Source organism: Scleropages formosus, chromosome 11, assembly GCF_900964775.1.
Source record: "Scleropages formosus chromosome 11, fSclFor1.1, whole genome shotgun sequence".
Lineage (NCBI taxonomy): Eukaryota > Metazoa > Chordata > Actinopteri > Osteoglossiformes > Osteoglossidae > Scleropages > Scleropages formosus.
Window position 1 is genome coordinate 14,258,117 of NC_041816.1, and position 23,868 is coordinate 14,281,984.

General features: G+C 39.8%; 1 protein-coding gene across 4 annotated transcripts in view; it reads left to right on the forward strand.

Annotated features, from left to right (window-relative positions):
- Window positions 1-243: 243 nt before the first annotated feature.
- The window catches only part of LOC108941285 (multiple C2 and transmembrane domain-containing protein 2-like), a 43,102-nt gene continuing 19,477 nt past the window's right edge, over window positions 244-23,868 (forward strand). The window contains exons 1-17 of one of the 4 annotated variants that reach the window (XM_018764010.1): window positions 244-319; window positions 4,360-4,459; window positions 8,153-8,659; window positions 9,543-9,602; window positions 10,762-10,867; window positions 15,717-15,859; window positions 16,872-16,948; window positions 17,158-17,272; window positions 20,170-20,334; window positions 20,826-20,956; window positions 21,269-21,455; window positions 21,547-21,640; window positions 21,740-21,842; window positions 22,037-22,139; window positions 22,719-22,820; window positions 23,279-23,353; window positions 23,671-23,790. In XM_018764010.1, the coding sequence (XP_018619526.1) occupies window positions 8,216-8,659; window positions 9,543-9,602; window positions 10,762-10,867; window positions 15,717-15,859; window positions 16,872-16,948; window positions 17,158-17,272; window positions 20,170-20,334; window positions 20,826-20,956; window positions 21,269-21,455; window positions 21,547-21,640; window positions 21,740-21,842; window positions 22,037-22,139; window positions 22,719-22,820; window positions 23,279-23,353; window positions 23,671-23,790 (2,025 nt within the window). In that variant the 5' untranslated portion in view covers window positions 244-319; window positions 4,360-4,459; window positions 8,153-8,215. Of the gene's footprint in view, window positions 320-369; window positions 432-1,669; window positions 1,753-4,359; window positions 4,460-8,152; window positions 8,660-9,542; window positions 9,603-10,761; window positions 10,868-15,716; window positions 15,860-16,871; window positions 16,949-17,157; window positions 17,273-20,169; window positions 20,335-20,825; window positions 20,957-21,268; window positions 21,456-21,546; window positions 21,641-21,739; window positions 21,843-22,036; window positions 22,140-22,718; window positions 22,821-23,278; window positions 23,354-23,670; window positions 23,791-23,868 lie in introns of those variants that run through there. The other 3 variants (XM_018764012.1, XM_018764011.1, XM_018764013.1) reach the window with 3 other exon arrangements.

Here is a 23,868-nt window from a genome sequence, read left to right on the forward strand (position 1 = left end):
GCTTTGTCATAAGATGTTAAGTAACATTTTCATTTCTTTGGATTGCTTCATCATGATGACTACATCTGGGTTCAGTAGTGCATTTCTTAGATTGTTTTTTTTTTTTTTTAATTGTTTTACGTCGGCCTACCTGTGGCCGGCCGGCGCCCCTCCCCTTTAATGGGACGGTGCAGGTTGGGTGGCGCTTCAGCGGCGCTCCGTGTCCGTCGCTGCATCCCTCCTCCTGTGTACGCACTTGCGCATGAGCGGCCGCGCGGACGCATCGTTCGGGGACACGGGGCCACGAGGACAGGGAAATGGGTCCGGCCACTGCACTGAGGTAACCCCCCTTCACACACACACTCCTCCCACTTCTGGACAGTGTCTCACCTGTACAGGTGAAGTGAAAACACGCAGAAGAGACGTGCCTGCTAGTCAGGGGGAAAGAAAGAGTAAGTGGAGAAGAAAAGTGGACTTTTTGAAGCCTCCAGTTTTTAGTTAGTAACGTGACGTCAGCACTGCTCTACCAGGCTGATGCTCCTCCCGTTCAATTTGTGATACTTAACTGTTTAACTTTAGTTTTATGCTAAAATGACACACATTGGTTATTATTTTACGGCAGTGCTGAGGTGATTTTGATAGCAACGATAATGAATTTTGAAGAAAAATCGTTCTCTAAAACTTTTAAAAAATTATAATTCATTGCAAGCACATGATAAGCATAACTAAGCCTTAAGGTAGTTTATGAATTTTAATTTAACTTGTAAGTAAACAATATGTATTTTAAATAATATTTGTACTTGAACTATACTATTTTCCCCCATTTTTTCCTATAGAGTAAGTTTTGAAAGTAATCTCTGAGTTTGTATGTGCAGCAGTAGATTCATGGAAGTTGTCTTGAAGGGACAGGTTGTATAAGAAAGACATTTCCTGTGTGCACCTGGGTGTGGATAGATTTACACACACACACACACACACACAATATCTTGTACGTACCAGTTGGCTGCTGATAAAGACGGAACTAGTTATTTTGCTGTACAGCTATGGGCTACCATTGATTGAATATATCAAGTTTTATGCTGTTGGCAAACTTGTTTGGTTTGCCATCTACAGTAATAGAGACCTGTGTGTGTGTAACTGGTACCTACAGGCTAGTATGTGTGTGTGTAACTGACTGTACTTAAGAATCACGCGTCTGCATCAATGTCTCTCTTTCTGCTGATTTATTGCACACATTTATTTTCTGAGATGTACATCACTTTGGAGAAAACTGTCTGCTAAATGAATAAATATAAATCATTTATTTTTCAAATCAGTTCAAATATTCATTTCAAATTTCAAATGTATCTATCAAATCAAAAAATCAAATTCAAATTTCAAATCAAATATAACATTTATTAAATGTGTGTAGTAGTCATTCTCTGTATGATAGTGTGTGTGTGGACTCTCTTACACACAGCACGCTCTGCTCCTAGTCATGTTCTGTGTATGCTGTACCATTGACCGTTGTTGTGAAATAACACACACATTTTCAGAACCGCTTGTCCCATACGGGGTCACGGGGAACCGGAGCCTACCCGGTAACACAGGGCGTAAGGCCAGAGGGGGAGGGGACACACCAAGGACGGGACGCCAGTCCGTCGCAAGGCACCCCAAGCGGGACTCGAACCGCAGACCCACTGAAGAGCAGGACCCGGTCCAACCCACTGCGCCACCGCGCCCCCCTCATTGTGAAATAACATTACGCGCATTACTGGCATAGCTCGGAGGCTCGTGAGTATTCAGCCTGTAACGCTGTATCAACGAGGGACTGCTTGTGCTGTTGCAGTGTGTGTGCAATGACTGTACAGTTTTAAGACCAAGGATGTGTGTGACTGTGTGCAGCAACAATGTAGCCAACACATGTAGCAAATATTTTCACAATACATTGGCTTTTCAACCCACGCCCACTTTTTTGTGTGAACTGTTAGCCTCGTGATTAAAAAATTCTGTAGACTCAGTCTTATTTTGGTAGGATTTAAATATTTTTTTTTTACGTGTAGTGTCGACATGCCTTGGGTCATGTCCTGCTCGCTGCTCACAATGACCCCTGAGGCCAGCCTGTTGCATGGAGAGCTGTGGCTGCAATCCGCTGGACACCTCACTCTTAGAGATGTCTTTCTTTTAGGAAATATATCAGTAAATTGAAATAAGTTTCACTTCTAGCAGAAAGGTAATTGAAGTAAATAAAGAAAATTTTAAAACCACACGGGGGGTGTAGTGGTGCAGCAGGCTTTGCCTGTGCCTGCTCTCTGGTGGGTCTGGGGTTTGAGTCCTGCTTGGGGTGCCTTGCGATGGACTGGCATCCTGTCCTGTGTGTGTCTCCTCCCCCTCCAGCCTTGCGCCCTATGTTGCCGGGTTGGGCCCCGGCTCGTCGGGACAAGCGGCTTCAGACTGTGTGTGTGTGTGTGTGTGTGTGTGTGTGTGTGTGTGTGTGTGTGTGTATGTTAAAACCACATTTGAATTGTTTAGTTTGTCATTTCTGTTTATTGTTGGTGATTGAGGCCTGATTCTATCATAGATGTTCTTTCAACGAATCAGTCAGTGAATGATTGGTCTGATTGTATCACTGTCATACTGAAAGAGGTTTTATTAAGAGGCTTATGATCCTCTTGCATTTAGAAATTATATTTTACTGAGGTATCAGGACATTGTTCTTTTGGTTCTGCCCTACTGGGCAGCTGCATTTGGAGGGACCTTGAATACTTCCAGGTGCTCACTTTGAGGCCGTGCCTCTCGACAGTTCGCTCCGACCACTCCTCTGCTTTACAGTGGTCTTTGTGTTTCTCTCTTGATCATCGTTATTAAGGCAGTGCTTGACTGATACTTTAATCCAAAAGAATTTACTGAATTTGACCCATTTATACAGCTGTTCATTTCTATTGGAGTAATTCAGGTTAAGTACTTTTCTCAAGCATATTACAGCAGTAACAGGGAGTGGCAGTTAAACTGGCAATTTCTAGATCATTTATGCGATTGATCACTGCACTGTTCTACCTTTACAGTGCACGTCGTGCTGGTATTTAATATTTATCTCAATATTTTTGTGTTTAGCCATAGTGATAAAGTTTACTTTTAAAATTCACAATTTTATTAAATAAATATTTCAAATGCAAATTTACATTTTCAAGATCTAAATTGCAAAATCCTTTTTATGAGATTTGTATAATTTATATTTCATGTTTCCTTTGGCACTAATTCCTGCAGACAGGAATGTTTGTTTCCTCTGTTTGCTAAGGAGCCTCATGTCGTTCAGGGATTTTTAAACAACTCTTGGTTAAAGACTTGTTTCATCATTTCTGCAGTTGTTCACTGTCTTTTATATCAGCACTCTTGAGGTCTTGCAACAACATTCGTTTGGGTTTAAGTCTTAATTTTGACTCATTTGATTCACCACCTGACATTTCTTCCATTAATGCATTCTGTAGTGAGTTTGCTGAAACATTTACGACTGTTGCTAGAGACTTTCATGTCTGCAGCTATGTTTCCTTCTCTCAGTGTAATGCATAAATTGTACTTTTGCTGAGATGTACGTCGCTTTGGACAAAAGCGTCTGCTAAATGAATAAATGTAAATGTAATGCTGACATGAAACAGCCGTGCTCACAAGTCTCAAATGAAGAGCCTAACGTTCTCCTCCTGTTTCTTTTGATATTGCATTTATGGTCCATCGCAGGCAAGCAGCCCCAAACCATGAATCTCCTACCTCCATTCTTGGCAGTCGAGATTCAGTTACAGTATATGGGTACCGGGCAATGGCAGGATCACTCAAAACAGGCACAGCCAAATTGATTAATTTTACATTTACTCATTTTTCTGATGCTTTTCTCCAAAGCTACTTACAACATTAAGCTTCTTGCAATTACTTACCCATTTATAGAACTGGATAATTTTACTGGAGCACTTATGGTAAGTACCTTGCTCAAGGGTGCTACAGGGTACTACGGCTGGAGGTAGGAATTGGGTCCAATTGGCAGTGGCTCTAACCACTATGCTACGCTACCAGCTGTCGCAGTGTTAAGAGTCATTGTTTCACAGAATATTTTTCTTAAATTCATCACAGTTATCCAGGCAGTCTTCAGTAAACCTTTGAATAAGGTCGATATTTGTGTTATGCTGTTAATTCTTGAGCATGGATGTGTTCTGTGGGTTGCTCTGTGATGTTTCACATTGCTCTATTAATTAATACTTACGCTTCTTTACCAGAGAGCTGCCATTGTCTTAATAAATGTACATGAGAAGAAACGCTCCACTGGAAAATATATGGCTCATCAACAAATTAATTTTGTAGCTAACTGTTGTAACTAATTCTATAAATAACATAATTATTTTATATCTTTAGGGTAGCAGTGAAGGATCTTCAGTAAAAGGACCAGTTGTGCAGTCGTCTTGGAGGATCCTGTTCCTCCACACGTATTCATTTGGAATTAGTACAGTGATAGGTATGTACTGGTTTTATCCTCTCTTTAGTACTGGATTTGGCACCGGGCAAAGGATCCACCCTCTGTGTAGGTGAAACATGTTACTGCTAATGTGTTTGCAGTAGCCACAGTTTTCAACAAATCTGGACATCTTTGAATAATTTTGACGGAAATGCTTGTTCTCATTGCAGGTGTATTTCAATAGTAAAAATCAGAAAAATTGATAGTCCCCCCCCCCAGTATGATCACACCCTGAGATATGTTCATTCGAGTCATGAGAATTTGACTTGACAGGTTGTTTCATCTAATGCTCAATTTCTTTGCATTTACGAGGATCAAATTTGGATTTCTTTGTGCCTCTACACAGCTGAGTGGTGCAGCACTTACATTTGCATTTATTCATTTATCAGATGCTTTTCTCCATTGAGACTACATTGACTAATATTTGGCTGACATCTTCATTCATGGTGTCTTACAGTAATTGATACACTACACTAAACTCGCTCTAATCATTTATTCATCTATACAGCAGAGCAACATAACATACCCACATACAAAGGGCAATTTAGAGTCAACAGGCCTCCTGAAACATGTCTGACTATGTAAGGAAACTGGATCAACTGGAATCCTACCAGAACATGGAGAGGGGGGGTTTGTTTGTAGAAAGAATTTTGAAGTACTGTATATATTTATCTTGGTATTTTTATAGTTAATTATGTAGTTTTATTGTACACTTTATAGTAAGCTTTATACTTTTATAGTAAAGTAAGTTTACTTAAAAATCACATGTCTGCAACTATGTTTTTCTTTCTCCTAAGGTAATGCACAAATTGTATTTCTCTGAGATGTACATTGCTTTGGAGAAAAGTGTCTGCTAAATGAATAAATGTAGATGTAAATATCGTTTCTTTTTATGCTTACAAGTAATTTCAGTGTATTTTTATAAAAATATTAAATATTATATTTTTTATTCATTTATGTCTAAGCACAAGTTTATTATAGCATATCCTATAAGTTTATGGAGTGACAGGTTTCGACACTTTCTGTGACTACATCCAGTGTCAACGACAGAGTCATTTAAAACATAAATACGTGCACCACGGTCCATGTAGTGTCACCAGTCCACCCGAAACACATATCTTTGGACTGTAAGAGGAAACCAGAGCATCCAGAGAAAACCCTTGCTGGGTTACGGTTTTTAATAGCTACACAAGAACTGAATGAATGCAGGTAGGCAGACATGCAGTATAACAGGATAATTAATGATTGCAAACAGCCCTATTCTGTTGTGCTGTGATAACTGATGTTACCTCCACAAGTAATTGTGTCCATTATAATGGGGTTTAGTAATATTGAAGAATAAATGGGTGGGCAGTTTTGGGGCTCAATGGTAATTATGTCTTTGAGTCATGAATTAAATACCCATTGCAGGTCATAAGTTTATGACAGACTTATTGTAAAACAAGAACCAACTGACATGACTCAGAAACCAGAAAAAGCTATGTATGGAATGTGGGCTTGCAATGTGCCAATGGATATGCTAGGGTTGTGGGATATTTGGAAGTTGAAGTAGTACATTTCTTCAGGTGAAGATGTGAAAACTTCAAACATTTCATTTATATAGTGTATGTCAAGATCAATTTTGGTTTGCCATTATAAATTTGGGAAAAAAATCCACTGAGCTACAGACGCACAGAAAGGTCTCATTTGTGTACTCATACTTACAGCTCTCACCCAGGAGTATTAACTGAAACTAGATCTAAAAAATGTAGTGCCAGTACCAGTTCTGCCAGCTTGAAAGGAATTTCAGTTGAGTTATGCCATGTTGTTCAACAAGAATTTATTTAAAGCATTAACTCCTGTGTATTGGGCATGTTTCTGTCTAAACTTTTCACACGTGTTGTCTAAATTTTCAAGAATTTACTCAAGAATTTACATAAAATGTTTGTTGAAAACATTTTGCTCTCTAAGGCAATACTTCAGAAGTTTTTGACTGACTTGATTTTATTGTAAACTTTAATTATACTAACCTTGTGAAGAAACAGAGTCTCATACTATGGGTAGTAAGCACAGCCCGTAATTAGGTGGATATTGGTTAATAGATTTTGTTGTTTACTGTCATCATGTACAGAAAATGTTTTCATTATATTACGACACTTTTTCGTAGTACACAGACAGGAACTGCAACAATCTGGCTTAATGTTTATACACGTTCTCAGCTCCGTTCAGCTCAGTAGGTTAGCTAAGACAGTGTTGGATTAGGTTTTGGTTAATTGTGTTACAAAGAGTATTTTAAAAAAACCTGTTAGGTGGTGAGACATTTTTGCAAATCCTGGTTGCTCTTCGGGGGGCACGGTGGCATGGTGCCGCAGTGGGTTGGACCGGGTCCTACTCTCTGGTGGGTCTAGGGTTCGAGTCCCGCTTGGGATGCCTTGTGACAGACTGGCGTCCTGTCCTGGGTGTATCCCCTCCCCCTCCAGCTTTATGCCCTGTGTTGCCAGGTTAGGCCCTGGCTCCCCGCGACCCCGGATAGGACAAGCGGTTCAGAAAATGTGGGTGGGTGGGTGTGTGGTTGCTCTTCTTTTGGTAAAGGTTTTGGGGAGCTACATGAATGGGTTGTGAAGGGTTCTACCTTGTATATGTCCACTTGCCTTATTTCTATGTTGTCATCTGTCTGTACCAGTTTTGCCCCTTTTGTATTTTACTATAACTCTATGTATGTATTTATAGTCGTACTGACTATGAATTTTAAAGATTTATCTGTAAGTAGCATGATAAACCTTTGCGGGTCTACCCAACTTCTTTGTCCCCAGTGCTGAATAGGTAATACCTGTCACATTAAATTGAGTGCTAAAAGTAATTGTGCAAAGTTTCTCATAGTACTATTTGATAGTGAAGATGGTGTGGTATCTGTAGTCATGCTGTTGTTTTTGTGTTGTGTCTGACATCTTACATGAGTGCCTGTAGCAGTACTTGTAAGTGACTAGTGAGTGATTAGAAACAGTTTGCGTCTGTTTATTAAACATTCAATAGAGAGCTGCTTCAGGGAACTAATATTTTGTGCTTCCAGTTACCACATGCATTACCTGTATGTTACCACATACATTAGTATGTGTATGCATAGGGAAATTGTTATTCTAGTGGGTAGAACTGCTGCCTTTGAACCCAAAGGTCACTGGTTCCAATCCCACCTGGTACCCCTGAGCAAAGTACTTATCTTCAATTGATCCAGTAAAAATTACCCAGATGTGTAAATGGGTAAATATTGTAAGTTGCTTCAGAGAAAAGTGTCAGCTAAATATGTAAATGTATGCATATTGTTTAGAAATTCATTTATTCATGCTTTCCTTACAATTAAATATTTCTTTTATAAATTTTATAAAATGAGGGCTCTATCGACCGCTGATTAGTTAACTGTAAATATTCTTTTTTTATATATATAGAACATCTGGGCATTTCATAGTTTCTTCCTCTGTTTGCATTTTTTTTAGTTTGGCGGAACTTCAGTTTATTGTTAATTTAAGGGAGGAAGAGAGTATTTGCAGTGCTACTTTACAAGTGTACTTGTGGATTGTAGCTTTAGCCTGTCATATTTTCCTATGAGGAGTTCAGTGCTGAGAAAGGAGTGTGGAACTCCGCTATTTCTGCTTTTGGACTGTTGCACATTTTAATGCTTTATTAACTCAGTACATTCTTAAATTGTCATATTTTTAGTTTTTGCCTTGGAAGTGGTCTGGTGAAAGTTCACCATCGAGGCTGGACCTGTCTCCTCGTAACATGGAGTCAAAAATTCAGAATGCATGGAGAAACATACGGCAGACAGCCAAACCTCTGCTAGACAACATGAAGAAGGGCAAGAAGAAGCAGCAGAAAACACCAAGGAGGCTCATGCGGGGCCGCAAGAGTATTTCAGTACCTGACTTGCTACTTCTTCAGGATGACGACTCTGCACTGGGTTCACCCTCCCAAGGGCGAAACGCTTATTTGCGGTTCTTCCATGACCTCCCCAGCCCATTGTACAGGGCTCCCAAGCTCGGCAAAGAAGGTGCTGCGTTTGAAGACAGCTTTAGCATAACTGATGATGACACGGATGGAACCTCTGAGCAGAGGGTGGTCTTGTTCAGCACTTCTGGGTCACAGCAGGCAGAAGAAGTGGAGCAGAACAAGGATGATGACATCAAAGATTTGCCAGCTGAGAAGACATCTGACACTGAGAGTGAGGTCAGAAAGACTTCTGTTGGTCTTATCAATTTCAAGGACAATGTTTCTTTGTTTACATTGTAAGCACATAAACCTGCATACAGAACAATTCACAGTCAGGATTCACAGATCAGGTGATTCATAAGTACAAGTGTTGAACTGAAAGTTTTGGGCATATTGGAATTACTAAGAACTAGTAATCCCTATGGCTGACATTCACATGACTTCAGCGTGCATATGGAGATGCCCTCATGGGCACTTGCAGTGCCATATGATAGCTAAAGCACTTTGAAGACAGAAATTGCTGATCAGTCCCTGAGTGGTTATCCATGAACTGCCTGTAATGAGAGCAATAAAGAAAACATCAAGCTCATCAGCGGGGAAGGATACATAACCATCAGAGAAATGGTAGCAGAGATATGTCTCGCAAGAAATTCAATCACTGTACGTTGTTGAAATGATATGCTGTTGTCAGGCATTTTTTTTGCACTGCTCTATGAACATGAGACTTGAGGAGGGGAGCAATGATGCCATTCTTCGTTCAGGTGTAAGACTATTGGTGGAACTACTAGTTATGACATTGTGCATTTCACAAGTGACAGCCATTTCTTGGCAATTCCAGTATGCTTTTACCTTTGGTACAACACTCATTTTATTTGTTAATTCATTTCTTTTTTCTTAGTTTTTCTAATTCTTACATGGCAAAAGCTATGTATCCTAACATATTTAACTCATCCTGTGGTAAAACAGACCAGGAAAGATTTAGTCTACATATTTTTGTTTCCAGAAATATTGAGTATACTGTTGTAGAAACAATAGATGGGTCAACACCTACATTCTAGCATGACGTGAATAAATACACTGTATGCGCTGTATGCAACTTCACAATATGTTATCCACACAGAAGCCTTGGGAACCCAAAGACCCCAGTGCCACCCCAACACAGGACTTTGAGAACGACGGTGTGAGTTGTCCATTTTGCCCATGTACATGTTTTCTGAATGTACGGTGTTCATGCTTTTTGAGTGCACTGATTTCTGATTGTGTACACCAGTTTAAACAGGAGGAGGAGAATTGTGCGACTCGGAAAAGAGATCAGTTGGCTTCGGTGTCGACTGGCTAGTGTTCAATACTGCATGTTAGCATTTGAGACTTCTGGGATGTGGGATTCTCAGTATATCGGGCCTTTCATTGACCCTAAGTCTTTTTATGCTGAAAATGTACACAGCATTACCACTGAGAACAGTAAGAGCAGGGAGAGATTAAAGTAGCCTTTAGCCCGGCTTTACCATTTTTAACAAACCTGACAAGGAAATGCCACTATCTTAACAGTTTAAATGTCACATCTAAGAGGCGTGTCCTGGTTTGCTTATCAACTAACTTTCCTACATTTACTTTGTATTCTCTCAAAAATACCACCCCTATTTTACAGATATGCAGTGTAATTAAGATTTTGAAACTTTAATTTACTTACAGGCTCTAAACTCCAAACCATTTTTATATTTCAAAGCCAGAACCTAGTATTTTAATATTTATAAAACACTGTATGCTATGTTATTGTCTGGTTCTGGCAAACAGTATTAGCATTTCTGACAGTATCTTCATTAAAATTTATTTTAGAACTAAATGGCTTCCATGATTGACTCTAAATCATAAATGATATACACAGATATAAATTTAGAGCTTGTACTTTAATATTTTTTTAAATTTTCGTTATATGCTGAATTGGTGTGTACTGATACTAATCTTTCAGACAGAAACTTATTTCTGCACAATATTACATGTTGAGGACATTTAAAATTCACTTAAATGTCTTACATGAACTCATTAGTGGTTCTATAAACTTTAAAACATTAACTGAAATTTTTTATTTGGCAGTGGGAGCAGCACATACTAACTTCTGTATACAGCTTGAAGTTAATAAGGAACCACTTTTTTTTCTGCTCCAGGTGGAATTGAAATTCCTTGAGAAAGGACGATTGCTTGAGATGAATTAGATTTAACTGTCCATATTGTTATATGGCAAAACAAAGGAAACAAGCAAATAAAAAATGAATATCAGAAGGGGCATATAGTCATTACACTTGCTAACACACAGTTCTTCTTTTCTTGCCTCTCACCAGGTCTTTGATACTGAAAATGAAACACCATCTGTTCCACCACAGAAGGCATCTTATCTCATAATCATTCTGAAGGAGGGCAAGAACCTGGTCATTAGGGACCGATGTGGTAAGGAGGCTATTTCACACTATAACCACAAGCAAATGGTTTAGTCAGGGTTCGCTAGAAGATATCACTGCATTAATCAATGGAACTCAGTATGGGAAATGCTGTACCTAGCTGACTTTAAATGTACAGTAGCTTCTACACCAGCACAATAGATCATATGTGAGAAAATGTAGCTATAGTGTCCTTAGGGAAAGTAATTGTTATATGTGGTATATGAGAAAATGAAACAGAACCACTGACTTAGTACATATGGGCGGCATGGTGGCAGAGCGAGTAGCGCTGCTGTCTCACAGCACCTGGGTGGTGCGAGAGGATGTGGGTTCAATCCCTGCTCACTCTGTGTGAAGTTTGCATGTTCTCCCTTTGTCTGTGTGGGTTTCCTCCGGCTGTTCCGGTTTCCCCCCACAGTCCAGAGACATGCTGTTCAGGTCCCCCATAGTTTGTGAGTGACAGAGAGAGTGTGTTCCACTGATGTATGGATGAGTGACCGAGTTTAAGTAGTGTATCTAGCAGTGTGAGTCACCTTAGTGAATAAGGTGTGTGGGGTAGTAACACTACGTAGTATCCATTGTAAGTCGCTTTGGAGAAAAGCATCTGCTAAGTGAATAAATGTAAATATAGTTTAAGTAAGCAGTGGAATATAGACTTATTTTGCTTGTGCAAATTCAGTTTTTTCGAAGACAAAAGACTTTGGATTTATTGTGTTTTTTTTTTTTTTGATAAATCAGAATAGCTGTAATGTGAACTGTTCAGTATCATACAACAAATACAATAATGGTGCACTTGTTCAAATGCTGACCACAGCAGTTCGACTCCCTTATACATACTGTTTGCTCGGTTGAAAAAAAAAACATTGAGAACTTCTCAACATTGTCTGTACTGAGAACTCCTTTTGAAACACACACACACACACACACACACATTTTCAGAACCGCTTGTCCCATATGGGGTTGCGGGGAACCGGAGCCTACCCGGTAACACAGGGCGTAAGGCCGGAGGGGGAGGGGACACACCCAGGACAGGACGCCAGTCCGTCGCAAGGCACCCCAAGGGGGACTTGAACCCCAGACCCACCGGAGAGCAGGACTGTGGTTCAACCCACTGTGCCACCGCACCCCCCTCCTTTTGAAACATTAACTGAAATTCCGTTAAATTATAAACTTTGTATAAAGCTCACACACCAGGCAACGCACCAGGCAAAAGCAGAATAAAATAAATGTAGTATAGTAATCTGGTGTCCTGGCGTAGTATAGTAATTGAGCTCATATTTATTCTAAAAAGTGTCACAATGAGGTGAAATGGTGGTGCTGTAGGTAGTAATGACACCTCACAGTGCCTGAGCGGTTCAGATGTAGGTTCAAATCCAGCTCACTCTCAGTGAAGCTTGCATGTTCTCCCCTTGTGTGCATAGGTTTCCTTCTACTTTCCAAAGACATGCTGTTCCTGTGAACTGCAATCTGTAAATTACCTGTAGGCTGTGTTTGTTTGGTTTACCCTGAGATGTCCTGGCAAAAAGAGCAACACACCATTCCATACGACAAGAAGAAACACCTCAAACTTTTTCATTGCATAATGCCATGAACAGGATACAGAGTGCAGAACTGGAGCTCTTTTCATTTAAAATTGATGAATAAGAGGAAAACAAAATATTTTAAATTTTTTTTTCATATATATATATATATATATCTACAATCGTATTTATTTTTTGCACCAGGGTGAAACATTATATAGTTGCTGTTTTAACCTGCTTAATTTGTTGATTACATAATGTGCACATTAAATGGCATTGCATGCAGCTGTAGATCTTGCATGGGATGTTTTGCAATATTAAAAAGGTACTGAAAATTTATATATTTTTCCTTGTAGTGCTCTTGAGAAAAAAAAAAAGCTGTGAAAATAACACAGGCGAGCCGGAGTAATTTTGTAGATATACACTGATTTGTTTTGGTGACTGGTTCTCCTCTTAATTCATCAGAAGGAGAATTAAATTTTTAATTGCTTTATTGCAAATGTTTGTATCATTGCTATTTTTATTGTTGACAGTTTGTTTAAAGACGTACATAGTAACATATACAAGTATATGACAAAAATTTACATCATTCCAGTTCCAGCAATTTATGAATTGAGCCAGAAAGAGGAAAAATTACATCAGTATTTTTTTATTTAATTTCCTTGGTGTAGACAATAATGAAATGTGCAGTTGTGGGTGTGAAAAGTAATAAAGTAAATAACAGCTTGAGCCACCTTTCACACTGCAATGACTACAACTTAATGTTTCCAGCAGTCATTGACCACTGTGGAGTCACTGTGGAGATCCTACTTCTCCATGCAGGCCTGCTTTTGCTAAGCAACATTCGGAGGTTTTTGGATATAAACAGCTCTTCTCAGGTCTTGCCAAAACATCTCAATCAGCTTCAGGTCAGGAATTTGACTAGGCAACTCCTTAACTTTACTTCTTTACAATTGTAAAATAAATACAGATGTGATTCATTACTTTGCTTTTAATTCTCCAAGCTAGATATAAAATTTATATTAAGTATCTCATTTGCCATGTCTATTGTGACTACTTTCATGCTGATTATATGGCGGTTGTTTGTGATAGTACCTAACTTTTAGATTACTGTGGTGCAAAAGGATTTATTTTTTTAATTCAGTTAAAATGCACTCTTGTAATTAGATGTCTGGAACCATTCTGAGGCACTGTTACTTTGAGAGAGAGAGAAGCAGTAGTGCTGCTGCCTCACAGCACCTAGACTGTTCAGGTGTAGGCTGAAATACAGCTGTGTAGATTTCACATTTTCTCTGCATCTACATGGCTTTCTTCTGGGTGCTCTGGTTTCCTCCCACAGTGCAAAGGTATGCATCTCACAGTAACTGTTGTCTCTAAATTGCCCATAGTTTGTGTCTGCTTGTTGCTGGCCTGCAATAGAGCGGCAGCTTAGCCCTGCAGTGTGGCAGGGCGTCCTTGGGGGTCACCGTGACCTGGACTTAGATGTGCTAATGGAAAATGAGCGGGACTGCACTGTGACACGTTTCACAGTATTCAATACTGTATCATGGAGTAATACTGCCCTCTGTTGGCACTGATTTTAAAATCCATTGATAACCCCAGGGAGTGGACAAAATAACGGAAACGTAGCAATATACAGAGGGTTCGCATCTTATGAACTTTCGAGTAATGAACTTTTCGCCTTTACAAACTTTTCTGAAAAGTATTTAGCTTCCCCTCCCCCCCCCAGAAATAGCTCTGATGGAACCTGTTCCTATTTAAGTAGCGTGCTGAAGCTTCATCCAAATGTGTGACAGCGATTGAGAACAGCAGATGGTGCCTTAAGTTTCTCAGAGTCTGTGGCAGCTCTGGACTGTATCCTTTATTGTGCTTTCTTTGTTGTACGTTTGTAAAGGGAAGGGTCACAAATACCCAGACAGGGGACTCTGAATGCACTGAGACAGAGAGACAGAGAGACAGAGAGACAGAGAGACAGAGAGACAGAGAGACAGAGAGACAGACAGACAGAGAAAGAGAAAGAGAAAGAGAAAGAAAGAGAGAGAGACAGATGGAGAGAGAGAGAGAGAGAGGGGAAGAGACAGACAGACAGAGAGAGCGAGAGCGAGATACAGACACACACATTTAGTTCCAAAGCGCTAGTGTATGTGCTACAAAGAGCAGCATATAGAAATGTATTGGTTAGCTCACGCAGTGTAACTTAAAGCATAAGTAGATGTGCATTTTTACTGGAACAGTGCAGGGAAAGTACCGTAGTTAAGGGTCCTACAGCAGAGGTAGCAAGTGTAGCTTGAATCTGCACTCTTCAGGTTATTATTTCCCGCGCTTAACTACTTTAATGGTACTTGTTGCTCAGTGGCTTCAAATACCACGTCATGTATTTGTTGTCAGCAGTTGTTACTGTGTTGTGAAAAACAGCCCATACTCGTATTTCCCTTCTTTTTCAAGCCCACGTACAGTCTTAACATTAAATGACCCCAGTGTTTTTTCATCCGCTTGGGGTGCCTTGCGACGGACTGGCGTCCCGTCCTGGGTGTGTCCCCTCCCCTTCCGGCCTTACGCCCTGTGTTACCGGGTAGGCTCCGGTTCCCCGTGACCCTGTATGGGACAAGCGGTTCTGAAAATGTGTATGTGTGTGTGTGTGTGTGTGTGTGTGTGTGTGTGTGTGTGTGTGTGTGTGTTTTTTCATCACTTATATATGTTTTAGGAGTATTTTACTGCAAATACCTGGGAAAACGATGTGACGCTGGCTGTCTTTCTGAGGTGTTTATTTGGAGTGGTGTGACGGACATCTGGTTGCCGTAGAGCCTTTGTTACCTGCTTTATGCTTCTCTGCATCTTGACAAAATTTCATTTTATCTGTTCATCTGAAGAAAGCAATAGCAGTTTTTTTATTTTTCATCCTGCACCACAGCTGCAGAAACCAGACTGTCTCAGCTGCAAGGAGGCCCATTGAACAGTCTTTGGAGATTAACACTGGTTACAGCTGGTATCAAGGACTTTGTTTTCTTCCTTTTACAGGCTGCCAAGAGTTTCCTCTTCTGTGGTACCCATCTAATATACATCCCTTTGCAAATATGCATTTCACAACATATATTTTGGACCTTGGGGAGTTAGATTCTCCTTAGCTGAGCACAAATGTCTTAGAAGCAGTCTTTTATTCAGCACTGTTGGAAGATTACATTTTTTTTTCCAGTTCTGCCGATATGTATATAATGACTTATTCTACAACTTTATGTTCATGGTCTAAAAATTTTTATTACTACTGTATCCCACTGAAATTGTGTTTTTAAATTCAAATTCAGATTATTGTTGATTACCCTTTTCTAATGCTCTTTGTAGGTACAAGTGATCCATATGTCAAATTCAAATTAGATGGAAAGACCATTTACAAAAGCAAAGTTGTCTACAAAAACCTCAACCCAAAGTGGAATGAGAGTTTCTGCTTCTCTGTTCAGAATTTGGATCAAAAATTGTTCATTAAGGTAAGCTGCTGGACAGGTCGGCCATTGTGTTCAGTAGTATATGTTTTATTACAGTTTTTATATAGCTTGAGGAGTTCATTTCAAACCAATGAAGAAAAGAGAAATAAGCTGGTTTTGGCTAACGTGTTTGTACCGACACTGTCCACTCTTTCCACTACTGTACTGTGACTGTCTTGCACATGACATGAATATGGTTCTTGGTTCAAAGCTCTTTTTAAGGCATTTGAGCTAATGACCGTTTTGTGAATGTGTATACATTGTATATATGTGGCTGCTAAAGTAATGCAGAAAAATGTAATGCAACACTGAAATGGTGAGAAACCTGTTGAACCATTGTGTGCAGTCTGGATGTCTGGTACCATGTGGCACGTCAAAAAGAATGAGTTACTCTTGTGCTGGAATCTGGCATTGTCATTCAATGAGGAATTCAGACTCATTTGACAGGGCCACATGCCACCACTCCAGTCTTGTAAACAGTTTTTATTTTGATCACTGCAACTGGAAGAGGCCTGGACTGTCGACAACAGTCATCCTGTATCAGCACATGTGCTCTATGTCTCTACCGCAGTGAAAGCAGTGCTGTTCTTGGAGACATCCAGTCTTCACTGCTGGAAGGTGAGCGCTTGGTCTCACAGAGGTCCTTGCGCTTTCCACACATTAGTCATTTTCCTAGCCCTTGTCATCAAAGGGGCAGACAAAATGCACCAACAATTGCACACTCTGTGTCATCATAGTCTCACATTGCACCCATGATGGCTAAGGAGCAGCCTGGCTGTACGTACCCAGAAAGCAAGAACTGCTTGGACAGCACTCCACAGCCACGGATGCATGGTGCTCTTCATACTATGAATCATAGGCTTCACATGAATGTTGTTTTTTGTTTGGCCTCTGTATCCTGCTGCGACCATGTGTGTAACACTTTCATTACTTAGCAAAACACAGATTATTTTAACTGAATTGTGTTATTTTACATTTACATTTACATTTTCACATCAGTATGTTACTTTTTCAGGTATATGACAGGAATTTTACCTCCGATGATTTTATGGGTTCCTGCAGCGTATCACTGTGTGACCTTGAGGTTGGCAGGTAAATAGAAATGTTTTACAATGAAAAGAAATGTCTTCAATCAGGAAAATTAATGAGGTGGTAATTTTTTTTTACACAGGGATGCCATATTTTTACCAAAGGGACTGGCACTTTTATTTTTTCACATCTTCATATAATTTCAGTGGCTTATTATTATTATTATTATTATTATTATTTTATTTTAAGAGGGAGAATCCTTTTCTTTGCAGGACTCGTGGATACACCCTACCTCTCATTGATCCCAACAGTATTGATGATGACATGGGAGAGGTATTGATAGACATGCGTCTATCACAGACAGATGAAGACTGTCAGAAATATTTGGTAAGGAGTCTTTTGTATGAAGAAATGTTTTATGGATATTTTCCTAAGAATAACAATTATTTTTAGCTGTTCACTTCCAAATGCGGACACTTTTTTTTTTTTTTATTGTCAAGTAGATGTCAAAAAAGGGAGAAGTGTTAAAAGAATTGTCGCTTATGCATTCAGATATATCTAACAGTTTTTTAGAATTATACCAGCAATTTTTATTCAGACATCAAGTAGATTATTCATGTTGTACTGCAAGGTACTTGTGGAATTTCTTAAAAAAATATTAAAAAAATCTGAAGTTAGAACTGGGCTGTTATCTCTGCATTTAATTGCTAAAATGTCTTGATCCTAAGGGAATTATTGCTACATGTATGCAGTATCTTAAAATTATAGTCAAAACAGAGCAAAATCAATAATGTGCTATAGATTTAAAACACTTTTATACAGAATATTACAGCATACAGCACCATTATCAATAAGTACTATATTTTATCTTTATGGCACAAAACTTTAAACTCATTGTTCATCCCTTTCACCACACTTTACAAAAATATCCATCCATCCATCCACCCATTTTTATTAACCACTTGTCTGAAGGATCATGGTGATCCAGACCCTATCACGGACTCGTTAGGCACAAGGCAGACGAGACCTTGGATAGGATGCCAGACAAAAATCACAGTTTTCTGTATATGGATAACAGCCTCTGAAAGTAAAGGATTCTTCATTTTCTGAATAATAAATAATATATAAGTAATATAAATGTTAATGAAAAGGTTTTTAGAAATGACGGAAGCACTGATATAAATGTTCTTTATAAAAATCATTCCTGTGTTTAAGATTATGGATCAACACCAGAGGGCAGCATGTGATCAGAACATGAGTGGATCACAACAGAATGAAATACACTGCAGTTTGGAGTCACCTCTCCAAAATTGTCATAAGTGCAAATAGTTGGCACTAGATCAGCAATACTGCTCTGATCCCACGAGTCCTTCTACTGGGACGGACACTTCTTCCTGAGGCTTCCACCCCGGGAGCAAGACATCCCACTACAGGTTCTTCACTTGTTGGTATCCGTGTGCAGTTTTTGTCGAGCACTCTGGATATTCAGTGAAAGATGGGATGGGTACTTAAAGAGGCTTTGGTCTAGTTCTCTGCAGTTTACATAGAATTTTGTGGTCTCAATTGTTAGTTGTTTCTCATTTGTCTCCTTTCCTGCAGGAACTTCATGATTTGACTGCAGTAAACCAATGTATGAAGATAGTACAGAAAAGTGTTCAAACATTTTGTTACAGTAACACAAGAATATCACATGGTCTTATTTTACATTTTGTTTCAGAAATCAAAGTCAAATGTCATGTTTTAGTTTTTCCAAGCAACTAAGAAGCATTCTGTTTTGAGGCTCTATTCATTCTCCTTCTTGTGAGGTTCCTAGTCTAAATCCAGCCTGCTGATGTATCTACCTGTTTTTAACCTCTAGGTAATCTGGTCAGTGAATCTCTGATAGATTTATACTGAAGAGGAAAGGAGATGGTTTTCATCTGCTGTTCAGATTTGATGAGCTGATGGACAGATGCACACTAATTCTGTGTGCTGTGCTCCAGGGTGTGCTGCAAGGCTAATGATCCCACTATTGCAGTCCTTCCAAGCACATTAATCACATTGCAAGGGTACTGGTGTGAGAGTGTCACAATGTACCAGTATTCTCTCTGCAGTTTATTTTGAATATCTGCAAATACATTTAGTGGCACAGTGGAGCACCGCTTGTTTCTTAGCCTGGCTGCCGAAAAATATTTATTTAAAAAAAAAAAAATGTTGGTATAATTATGTTGGTGCAGATCAGTCACTGGGGTCTCTGTAAACCCTATTACTGTATTTGTGCTGCATAAAGCAATGTGGAAGTGAGCGGGTTTCCATTTTTCAAGCATTTTGTCATTTGGGTGGTTGTGATAATTCCCATGCATCACAAGCAGTAATCCAGATGTTGGGATGTAAAATCACAGTTGTCAATGGACATTGCTGATGTGCCATCCAAATGGGCCCTCATTTGAGCTCATCCTGCTCGTCCCATGCTGTTCCGCCATATGGAAGCAATCCTAGCCGCTTTTTATAGCCTGGAATAGGCTCTTTAGGGCTCTCTTTCAGCTAAGTGGAACTGTTTTACTGGCCGGCAAGATAGAAGCAGATCCAAGATAAACACTTTAGATGACATGGCTTGGCTGAGCTGTGTCTCCCCCATTTCGCATGTTTTCATCTTTTTTAAGGGTGGATATTTATTTCACATTAATGCAAGTCTTTCTGGTGTTCTTTGATCTCGACTGCCATGTTTCTGTAACCTAATGGGAAGTGAAGATGGGTCGGTGACACAGGGTGTGATCGCTCGCTTTTTGAAGCTATAATTTTGTCACAGAGTAACTCCAAATCAAAGAGGCTGAAGCACAGACTCATAGCTTAATTGCAAATTTTTTCCTTCTCTTTTGTTATTGTTTGAATTACAGCGGTGTTATTATTGAAGAACATCTTCAGAGTATGGTTTGCCTTCGCTAGTTGCACTCCTTTATCTCTTTACCAAGGAGTTTTGCTCAGAGACTTCAAGAGAAAATTCATGCCGCCCATGTAGTCTGACTTTGAGAGAGAGACAGGTTCTCACTCATTGCTTTTACCACCCGTGTAACAATATTTAGTTTCTGAGCCTCTGAAGAAAGGTAGGGTCAAGAAGGTCAAAGGCATCTAGCACTTTGTGAATTTCTTGCTTGGAAATAATGTGCCTGTCATGCCTTGCCACAGTTAAATAGTGTTGCGAGGCTGGCTCCAAACTGAAGCACTCAGTGCCACAGATTGAGGTAAAGCCATTGCACACCAGCGTGCTGTGGCCTCACGGTTTCCCTCCTTCCCGCTTTCTCCAGGCAAGCCGGCCACAGAACCAACATCTGTCGGAGGCTCTGAAAAAGAGTCGGCTGTGGAACTCGGTGGTCGGCATCACTCTGGTGGAGGGGCAGGACCTGCCAGACGACGGCCAGGGGGATGTCTTTGTACGCTTCAGACTGGGTGACCAGAAGTTCAAGAGCAAGGTACTGTAGCACTTGTCAACCTGCCACTCCTTTCATCGTCCCCCCGCAGACACTGTTCAGTCGCTCGCCTCAGCCAGCTTCTGACAGCGCATAGCAGAGGCCACTCATTAGACCGGGCATCACAACTGCCATCTGCTTATATTCACGTCGGGAGATGGCACTGTGCTTGGAATAATTTGCATTCTTGCAGTATTGTGCCCATCTCCACTACTTCAGAGTGTCCGACTCTCTCAACAGTTCCGCCACGTGGTTAATGTTCAACTCTGTTGTGTGTTTGCCAAACAGTAGTTTTGTTTGTGCCTGTTTCTGTGTTTAGCAGAGCTAATTTGAGCTTGGTTCTGTCCAGGTTCACCATCCCTGAATGTAAAAAGATTGTGGAGGAAACCCTTTGACTGACTGAGACCTAATGTATCTCAGTGCACTTCCTTTGTGTCTCTGAGCTCCAACAAAATCATTCATCAATCTTTTTTTTTTTTTTTTTTTAACACCAGAGTCTCTGCAGGAAGGCCAACCCATACTGGGGGGAAACATTTGATTTCAACCAGTTTCAAGATGGGCCAGATATGTTGGAGATTGAGGTTTGCGTTAAGGATGGCAGGAAAAATGAAGAATGTTTAGGAACGTGAGTCTTTGCAATAATTTATTTTCCGATGAATACAGCAATAATGGGATTTTTCAGTTTGTCCTTATTGTTTATGGAATTGAACTTTTATTTTTATGTCTCCATATCTAACATGTATTGCATTTCACACACACACACACATTTTCAGAACCGCTTGTCCCATACGAGGTCGCGGGGAACCGGAGCCAACGCCATATGACATATTTCTGAATGACATTGTATCATTTAAGTGCCTGGTGTCATCTTTTTGGCACAAGCGAAGTCTGTCTGGAGATTTGTCAGAGTCCAGTGTTTTTGTTTTTTTGTGCAAAGGTGTAAATTTGAGCTGTCTCAAGTGCCATTCAGCCAGGAGCTGCTGTGCACACGGCCCATGGAACAAGGCAAAGGCAGGGTGGTGTTCTTCATTATCCGGAATCCCTGCACTGGGGTCTCCATCGTTGACTTGTCCTCTGCCCCACTGGAGAATCCTCTTGAGAGGCAGCAGATAATGGACAGATATGTCAGTACCGCTTTGCACTGGGAATATTTTCAGTGATTGTAATTGTGTGGTTATTGTAACAATTAATCTGTCTACTAACCTTTCCATGCAGAGTTTAAAGAACTCTTTGTACGATGTGAGAGACGTAGGATTCCTTCAGGTGAAGGTTATCAGGGCCACAGACCTGCTGGCAGCTGATTTGAATGGTATTGCATATGTCATTCCTATTTCCTCCTATGAAAACAGTAAGCATTTTAATAATCACAATAACAGTGATTTTTAAACTTTTAAAAAAACTTTTATAGGGAAGAGTGATCCATTCTGCGTGTTGGAGCTGGGAAACAACAGGCTGCAAACTCACACCATATACAAAAAACTTAACCCAGAGTGGAACAAAGTCTTTACCTTGTGAGTGTCAAAATTTATTTTCTGTAGCAGACTTTAACACAAATGTGATTTTTTTTTTTTTTTTTTGAAACAGAGTTTACTATTTTAGTTTTTCAATTTCATTTTGAAAAGGTTTTGCTGAAAGCCTTTTGAGAATCCATTCAATAAGCTCAGTTTTACCACATAACCCTAAACCCATATTTCATGATTTGTAGCCCAATCAAAGATATTCATGATGTACTGGAGATAACAGTTCTTGATGACGATGGTGACAAGCCACCAGATTTCCTTGGAAAGGTGGCCATTCCATTGCTTTCTGTAAGTATCGTTTTCTGCTGATGATTTGTCATTTTTTTCCACAATCACTATATTTGCATTACTGAATGAAACTAACACACACACACACACACACACACACACGTTGACTGAAACCGCTTGTCCCAAGCAGGGTCGCGGTGACCCAGAGCCTAACCTGGAAACACAGAGTGTAGGGCTGGAGGGGGAGGGGACACACCCAAGATGGGGCGCCAGTCCGTCACAAGGCACCCCAAGCGGGACTTGAACCCCAGACCTCCCAGAGAGCAGGACCTGGTTAAACCCGCTGTGTCACCATGCCCCCCCCATGAATGAAACTTCAACATGAATTTAGTTTTACAAGTCCTCTTTGAATATTATTACAGTTCAAGACAAGGCTGCATATAGACACTCAAAATCACTGCAATACATCAATGCTCTATTATTTAATGATGTTAACACTATCGTACCAGACTTATGTATGCAGCAGCATTTTTAAAAAGCATGTAGGTTGCAGTCATTTTTATGGGATAACATTTTATTCACTTTAATGAATGATAAAATCCTTTTCTAGTTGTAACATGGTTTTTCCCAATATTGTAGGCACATAATGGTCAACAGATTGCTTACGCACTGAAAAAGGAGAACTTAGGAGGACCCTTTAAAGGAACCATATTGTTGGAGCTTCACGTTTGTTATAACCCAGTAAGTATGACAGGTCCTCAAAAAACTAAAGTGCATAAATGACAGCAGTTGCAAAGTGATGTTTTCTCTATGTTGCAGCTGTGCATGATGCACTCAAAGGAGCACATGAGGGAGACAGTTTGAACACAGCCCACAACATGTAACAGATGGCACAGAGAAAGCCAGTCACGTTGCTGAATAGCTGCTGCTCTGTTTGTGTCTTTCTGCAGATTTAGTACTTACCTAAAATGATGCATTTCGACATGCTGTATTTTTATGCTTCATTACAGTTAGGCCTGTGTCGATGAAGATGCTCAGCGTGCTTTTCAGTATTGTTTGTATTGAAACGTTCACTGTGAGCCTTTTATAAAAATTGTGTTTTTCATGAAACATGTGTTTCTAAGTGTATTGCAATTACCTGTGATGAAAAATGAAAAGATGAAACAGGACTAATTGAGAGAGCCCACATTGTTCTACAGGTGAGAGCGGGTTTCAGAACCTTCAAACCGAAAGAGGCAAAACTAATGCAGGACAATCCCAAGTTCAACAAAAAGGTTTGTCTTTTCAATGATTTTTCTCATTTTGTCATACCAGTTTCATGTTCTTAGTGAATACTTATTTGTTCTTAATTATTTCAGTTCATCTATATATACTGTGTATGAACACATAAAATAAAGTCTTTTACTACAGTGTATAATGCATATAATTGTTGTTATCAGAAGAATTACGATTTTGTACATACTGTTCTGAATACACAGCAGTGGCAAGTATAAATCAAAGTGTGGTTACTTAAGCCTTACTAAGCTTTTGTGTGCATAGAATAATTCCTATGACAGACTTAACGGTTATGTTGCGAACTGTTTTCCATTAGATACTGGCACGAAATGTGTACCGTGTGAGGAAAATCACGCAAGCCCTGCTGTACATGTTACAGTACATTAAAAGCTGTTTCCAGTGGGAGAACAAGCAACGGAGTATATTAGCCTTGATGGTAAGCAGTTTATCCACATTCATTTGTTTTATTGTTACTGAGGTTGTTTACTGGGTTGTGATAAGACTGCTGAACTTT